We start from the raw sequence: 7,956 nt of genomic DNA, 5'->3' as shown, positions 1-7,956 counted from the left end.
CTGCTGAAAAGAGTTACACCTTTTATAAATCAAGCTTACACCATGATTATAGAGGATGAAATTCAATACTCATCATACATGGACAACATAGTTGAGAAGCCAGATCAAGTTGTGATGCATGTCAATAAGAATCAGGGAAGAGACTACAAAGGAAAGAAATGCGAGTTTTGTCACTTTACTGGACACACCAAGGACAACTATTACAAATTAATTGGCTATCCAAATGATTGGAAGTAGAGGAAGAAAACAGGTTTTGGTAATAGCAATAGGAGACAATATCCAACAAACAAAAATTTAACGAGGATCTTCCCATCCAAGTGGCTATGAAGGACAACACTCATCAGCAAACAATGTATCAGGAGGTCATTATGATCACTCTCAAGCTACAACCAGTCAAGAGGATAAGGATTACTTAGGAAAAGGACATGCTTTCACAAAACAAGAATACTAGCAGATATTAGCAATGCTGAACAAAGATGTGTAGGATTATAAGCAAGTCAACATGGCAGGCATTGCTACTTGTTTAATGTCAAGTGATGTTACACAGAAATAGATAGTGGATTCTAGGGATTCACATCATGTCACAACAAATAAAAACTCAATGCGCAAAAGTTATGATGTAACCAAGTCATAAGGAAACCAAGTCCATCTATCCATTGGAGATAGGGTGAATATTAGTCATGTTGGTGAAGCATATGTATTTGATAATGATACTGTGAAGAATGTCCTCTATATGCCAGACTTCAAGTTCAACCTATTATCAGTCTCCAAAATTACAAGAGAATTGCCTTGTTTTGTATCTTTTTATCCTGATTTTTGTGTATTTTAGGACCTCTTCAGTGGTATGGTGAAGGGAATTGGTAAAGAAGATGGAGGACTTTACATTTTCAGGAGTGACATTTCAACAAAGCAAAGGCAAGAAGAAATATGCAAAGTAAATACAGGAGCAGTAGTACAGGATGCAAGTTTGTGGCATAGAAGACTTGGACATCCATCTTCTCAGGTCTTGAAACACTTAAAACTAGTTCACAGTAGTAAAGATAGTGAGGTATTGAATAAATGTTCAATCTGTCCATTAGCTAAACAAGCTAGACTTGCTTTCCCTAACAACACTTCTAGAGCATGTATGCCTTTTGATGTAATTCACATGGATCTTCGGGGACCCTATAAGATTCCTACTATAGACAAGAAGCATTATTTCTTAACAATTGTAGATGACTACATCAGATTTGTATGAGTTTATTTGCTGCAATTGAAGTCTGAAACCATTGTTTCTATCAAGAATTTTTTACTAATGATTAGGACTCAATTTGGTACTTGTGTGAAAATTGTGAGATCTGACAATGGCACTAAGTTCTTTAATTCTCAATGCACAAGTTTATTTCATGATTTAAGAATCCTACATCAGAGTGGTTTTTCTCACACACCACAGTAAAATAGTGTGGTTGAAAAAAAACATAAGACATATTCTCAATATTTCCAAGGCTATCAGATTTCAGTCACATATGCCTATTAGAATTGGGGTTACTGTATCAAAGATGCAGTATATTTAATAAATAGACTTCATTCATCAGTTACTGATAATAAAAGTCTCTATGAGTTGCTTTATTCTAAACAACCAAGTTTAGCTCATTTAAGAGTCATAGGTTGTTTATGTTATGCCTTAGTATTACCTAAGGGAGATAAATTTGCAGAAAGGGTTGTTCCTACTGTCCTTATGTGTTATTTAGAATTGTAGAAAGGCTACATATTGTTACACCTTCAATCCAACAGGATATCTGTGTGTAGGGATGTGATCTTTCAGGAAGAGACCTTTCCATTTGCTCAAGTTTTACCACAGATAGGTCCCTCAACTGTAGTTGGTTCCCCTTTAGAGTGTATTTTTGAAGAAGTTGTTGACAAAGATTGTACTGAAGAAGAGGTTGATACCACTCAGACAGCCACTAAAGTGGTAGATGTCCTTCATTTGGTCACTGAAGCCACTGAGGATAGTACAACTCAAGAAGATGTTATTTGTGAATAACCTCAAGCACTGGCAGCACATCCTCCTACAGATGTGATTCCATTTGTTAAAAGGACTTCAAAGACCACTAAGGCACCTACTTGGATGAAAGACTATGCCTTTTCTAGTACCAAACACAGTAGCACTAAGCATCCCCTAGCCAATTCTCTTTGTTATGACAACTTGACTCTCTGTTACCAAAGCTATTTGAGTAAGTTTTCTAACTATATGGAACCTAAAACTTTCAAATAGGCAGCCAAAGATGATAGATGGATACAGGCCATGAAACAAGATATTCAAACCCTTGAAGATAATCATACTTGGGAAGTAGTTGACTTACCTAAAGGGATGAATACAGTTGGTTCTAAATGGGTTTATAAGGTAAAATACAAGGCCAATGATGAAGTAGAAAGATTCAAGTCCAGATTGGTAGCCAAGGGATATAGTCAGCAAGAAGGTTTGGATTATCATGACACCTTCTCACCTATTGCTAAGATGGTCACAGTAAGATGTGTGATTGTTTTAGCTGTGTCCAAAGATTGAAACTTATATCAAATGGATGTCTATAATGCATTTCTACAAGGGGATTTAGATGAGGAAGTATATATGAAAATGCCTGATGGTTTTAAGAAATCAGGTGAGATCAAAGTATACAAGTTACTAAGTCTTTATATGGTCTTAAACAGGCCTCCAGACAATGGAATTTGAAGTTAACTATTGCCTTACTGACCATTGGTTTTACAGAGAGTGCATATGACTATTCTTTGTTCACATTAAAGAAAGGAGAGGATATAGTGATTATATTAGTGTGTGTAGATGATTTGCTTATCACTGGTAATAATGCTACAATGATTAGTGGAGCAAAGGATAGCTTGCACCACCAGTTCAAACTTAAAGATCTAGGTAAACTCAAGTATTTCTTGGGTATTGAAGTTCTGAGATCTTCTAAGGGAGTCATTCTAAACCAGAGGAAGTACATCTAAAGCTCATTGCAGATACAGGTCTCACTGACGCCAAACCTGCATCTACTCCTCTTGAATCCAACATGCGACTTACTTCTGTGGAACATGATTTAGTGACCAGCAACACTAAGGATGTTGTTTTTCATGACATTACTTCTTATCAAGAGATTGGTTGGTAAACTTCTATATGCAACTATCACAAGACCAGACATTGGTTATGTAGTACAAAATCTTAGTCAGTTTATGCAATCACCAAAGCAATCTCATTGGGAAGCAGATACCAGGGTGGTCAGATATCTCGAAGGCATAGTGAGACAAGGGGTTTGGTTGAAAACTCAGCCTACCACTATGATTACTTGTTGGTGTGATTCTGATTGAGCTGTATATCTTAATACAACAAGGTCCATTACTGAATACGTAGTCAAGTTTGGGAAATTTTTGGTATCTTGGAAATCTAAGAAATAACACACTGTTTCAAGGAGCTCAGCAGAAGCTGAGTATAGAAGCATGGCTTCAGCTGTCTCTGAGGTCACTTGGTTGATTGGTTTGTTTACTGAGCTAGGTGTGCCTCTTCAAAGTGACAACAAGTCTGCTATTCAGTTGGCTGCAAATCCAGTCTTTCATGAAAGAACTAACCATATTGAAATTGACTGCCATTTCATCAGAGATAAGATCAAAGTTGGTGTGATTGAAACTTCCTATGTCCACACTCAACAACAGGTTGCAGACCTATTGACTAAAGGGTCGAGTCAATCTCAACATTCACATCTTTTGGGCAAGCTTGGTGTGCTCAATATGTTGCACCCTTCAGCTTGAGGGGGTGTGTTCAAACATGCAGTTAGTTAGTTTATTACTCAAGTTAGTTAGTTTGTTGCTGCAGTCAATTGACGTGATTATTGTTACATTGAGTTAGTTAGTTTGTGAGCTGGCAATGAGCTGTTAAAGATAGTTAATTAGTTAGGATAATTTGGGCACATTTTGCACTTCATTCTAGTAATATAACTAAGCTCATAGTGTATACATTTTTTCAGAATGCTTAGATAATAAAACTTATCTCTACCTCTTCTCTACATTTCCTCTCTGCATTTTCAGATCTTCAATGGATTAGTGAGCTTGTTTGCTCACAATTTCACAGTATATTAAGCATGATGGCAGGCAAAAATATTAAGTTTCCGTAGACATTAATAGAGTTACTCAGTACAAGTATTAATAAAAAATACCCGTAAAATTAACTGAGCAGCTGCGCGATAAGCTGATCTAGACACAACTAGTAATAGTATGCAATCAGCAACAACTTAAGTAGTAACAGTACTGATACAAGTTGGAATAATCTAGTAAGTAATTATTAATTACTGAAATGTTGAACCTGGGGTGTAAATAGCAAGATCAGCCCAACCATTAGTACCATTCCAACAATTAGATTCTTCACCCAAATATTCATCTCTACTGTTTTTCCCACTTTGAGGTGCAGCATCTGAGCCCGAATCAGGCCCGTTAGAATTCAAAGCTCCTAACAAATTACCTATCTCCGGCCCGTTTGACACCAATAGCGAGCCGAAAGGCCCGTTTGCGTCAAGAATCTGGCTATTCTGATCAAAAGCTGGAACAGCAGGTGTAGCAAAAAGCTCTGTTTTTGGATTTTCTGCTGATGAAGTTGAAGAGCGTTTAATACTACTTGAAGAAGAAGAAGAAGATCGTTTTGTGTTCTTGCGAGAGCTTCCACCAACTGGGATGTTCCTTAAAATACCTCCTTTAGTCCAATACCTTTTACAATTCTTACAGAAATGGCGAGGCTGAGAAAGGTTGTAATTATTGTAGTAACAGAATTTTGTGTTGATTGAATCACATCTAGGACATTTCAACACTTCTTGATCTGGGAATTGAGGATTGATCTGTGAATATATTGATGATGGATCTTGCATATTGTATCTCTCAATAAAAAGAACCTTTTTTTTTCCTTGTATTGTTTGCTCTGTTTAGGCTTATGGAATTGGGATTGGGAGTAGAGGGTGTTATTGGAGTCTCTCTCAAAAGTTGTATTTGGTGTAGATAAAGAGGACAAATTACACTTTATCTATCGAAACATTATTAAATTTTGTATATGTACAAAAATCCCTGGTCAAAAACTTTTTTTCCGGTTGCATAAAGTAAAATGATATGATGTCAAATTGAACAAAACGATTTTAAAGTCTTCTGAAGTGGTATCATTAATTTTAGCACCATTCGAAAAATGATGAAAAATTCTTTCTAAAGTGATAAAGAAATAATTCTCAGTGTTGAGTACTCGTAAAAATTAATTTATGAAATAAGAATTGTCAGATTATTTTTAAATTTCTAACTGACGTGGGATCTAACATATCCGGCACGCCCCATGTCTAGTACTGCTTTTTTTGTTTCATTTTATATAAAAAAAATTAATACGTTTTAAAATAAATATCGCTTTACTATAATTAGAAATATTTTAATTTTGATTCTCTTTTTATTTTTAAATGATTTTTAGTTACACAAATATCTAAAAATTATTTTAAATCATAAATTTTAAAAGTCTTTATTATTTTTCTTAAATATAGTATCGAATCAAATAGAAGGGGAGCTTTGGAGTAACTGGTAAAGTTGTTGACACAGACCAGGAGGTTACGGGTTCAAGCCTTGGAAACAGCTTCTGGCAGAAATGCAAGGTAAGGCTGCGTACAATAGACCCTTGTGGTCAGGCCCCTTCCTCAAATCCCGCGCATAACGGGAGTTTTAATACACCGGACTGCCCTTTATTGTATCGAATCAAATAATGAAGTTATAATTTTGTACAATTATCACTAGAAAATTTATAGTTTTGGCCAAAATATTCTTGATTTGAAAGTTTATCTCCATGAAAAATTTAAGAGGTATGTCGTCTTCATCATAAAGTTTTAAATGATAAAGTGAAATTTACTCGATCGAAAATAGAAAGATAAAAAACCTAAAGCAAAACTTGGGAATAATTACATTTCGTCAACGAAATTGGCATATCAAAATTCAAACAAAGAGACAAAAGGTCAATTCTTGTCATTATTATGTTTACCAACCTTAGTAAACAGTTGACCGCAAATTTTCAAATATTCTCATCAAGTTTTTTTTTGATGAAGTTTCGGTGAACTTTCATTATGCGTTTGACTATAAATTTTTTTAATTTTTGTGAAATTTTAAAAAATATTATTTTGTGCTCGTAAGTTTTAAAAATTATTAAAAATATCCATAAGTTTGTGTTATTATTTTATAATGAACATATTTCATTAAAAAAACCTTATAACATAATTGATAACAATCAACAATAACAAAATAAAAATATGGGCAAGAGTAATACATTAAGGGGTCATTTGGTAGAATGTATTAAAATAATGTTAAATAAAATGTATTAGTAATGCTTGCATTAGTAATGTTTATATTAGTTATGCTTGTATTAACTATACATAGAATATTTCTTATGCATTGTTTGGTTTAGTGTGAAGGGGAGCCTTGGAGTAACTGGTAAAGTTGTTGTCATGTGACCAGGATGTCACGGGTTCAAGCCTTGGAAACAGCCTCTGGCAGAAATGCAAGGTAAGACTGCGTATAATAGACCTTTGTGGTCGGGCCCTTCCTCGAACCCTGCGCATAGCGGGAGCTTTAGTGCATCGGGCTGCCCTGTTTGGTTTAGTGTATTAAAAAATAACATGCATTGCATAAAAAAATTTATTTACAAAAATATCATCAGCAATTATGATGGAAAATATGTAAAAAGAATTTTGAGGGGTAATTGAGTCTTTAATCATAATAATGCAAGCATTAAATCCATTGCATTACTAATACCTAGAAATTCATGGTATTAGTAATGCAAATCTTAATACACAATAGAGTCAAGCATTAGTTATACATACCATGAAAAAAATGCACCAAACAAAGTACTACTAATACACCTAATTAATGCATGCATTATTTTTGCTAACACACTCTACCAAACGATCCCTAATCGAATTAAAAATAAATTATTCTTTTTTCTCAATCTTGTCACTCAAACTATTCTTTTTCAGAAGTGGTAATAACAAACTATTCTTTTATAAAATCTAGGTAATAACAAATTATTCTTTTATAAAATCTTCCCACATTCTACGAATAATCTCTTCCCAACAAGCTTTCATTTCTAGATCAAATGACTGAGAAGATGAAACAATATTGTTACTCTGAGTCGATTGTTCACCATTTTCATCAACGATCATATCATCACTTTTATATTCAGTGAACATTTCATCACTGCTTTGATTTTCATGCAAAAAATTATGTAATACGGCAAAAATAATTATTATTTTCACTTGCATGTCTAAGTCATGGTTGTTCATGCGTTGTCGTACTATTCTGAATCTACCTTTCCACGCATCAAATATTCTTTCAACATTATGCAAAGATGTATTTCTATAGTTAAATAGATCTTTGTCATTCTTAAGTTCTCTTTCACTTCCTCCATCGTCTTGCAAATGATATCGCACTCCTTTATATGGAGCTAGAAATTCTTTTGTATTTTCAAGACTAGCGTCAAAAACGTAATATTTTTCTACAAAAATTTAAAAAATGTAATTCAGATCATACTTATGCTTCTTCTTGATTTCTTCCTTTCTAAAGTACTATCAAAAAATGAAATTACTAATTTACATACCATGTCGTGGAAAAGGAAAGTTATTCAAAAATGAATAGTTCGACTATTTATTAATAGATAGAGATATTATTTAATGGTGTCGATTGATTATATTAATGGAGTAAGTTGGTAGATGGTGTTTTTATAAAATATAAGTTTGGAATAATTTTGAAATTTTTAAAACTGTCCACGTTGCCAAGTTCTAGCTTTTTAAAAAACTTGGAAACTTGAGATGTTTGTCAAATATATTTGTCAAGTAATAATAAATTATATGAACAAACACTAATTTTTAAATTTATTTCAAAAACTATTTAAAGCCAAACGGCAACTTAAAATAGTGATCATTA

General features: G+C 33.8%; 1 protein-coding gene across 1 annotated transcript; it reads right to left on the bottom strand.

Moving 5' to 3' along the window:
- Window positions 1–4,113: 4,113 nt before the first annotated feature.
- LOC129899500 (dof zinc finger protein DOF3.1-like) lies at window positions 4,114–5,097 on the bottom strand. Its single transcript, XM_055974491.1, has one exon. The coding sequence runs from the start codon at window positions 4,884–4,886 to the stop codon at window positions 4,314–4,316; it is 573 nt and encodes a 190-aa protein (XP_055830466.1). The 5' UTR covers window positions 4,887–5,097; the 3' UTR covers window positions 4,114–4,313.
- Between the last annotated feature and the right edge of the window lie 2,859 nt (window positions 5,098–7,956).

The sequence above is a fragment of the Solanum dulcamara genome, chromosome 8 (assembly GCF_947179165.1).
Source record: "Solanum dulcamara chromosome 8, daSolDulc1.2, whole genome shotgun sequence".
Taxonomy (NCBI): Eukaryota; Viridiplantae; Streptophyta; class Magnoliopsida; order Solanales; family Solanaceae; genus Solanum; species Solanum dulcamara.
The sequence above is the reverse complement of the archived record's forward strand: the minus strand, read 5'-3'. Positions and strand labels throughout refer to the sequence as shown.

Excerpts from the sequence above, each read along its gene's own strand:
- LOC129899500 (XM_055974491.1), bottom strand. The coding sequence starts at position 4,886 with ATGCAAGATCCATCATCAATATATTCACAGATCAATCCTCAATTCCCA.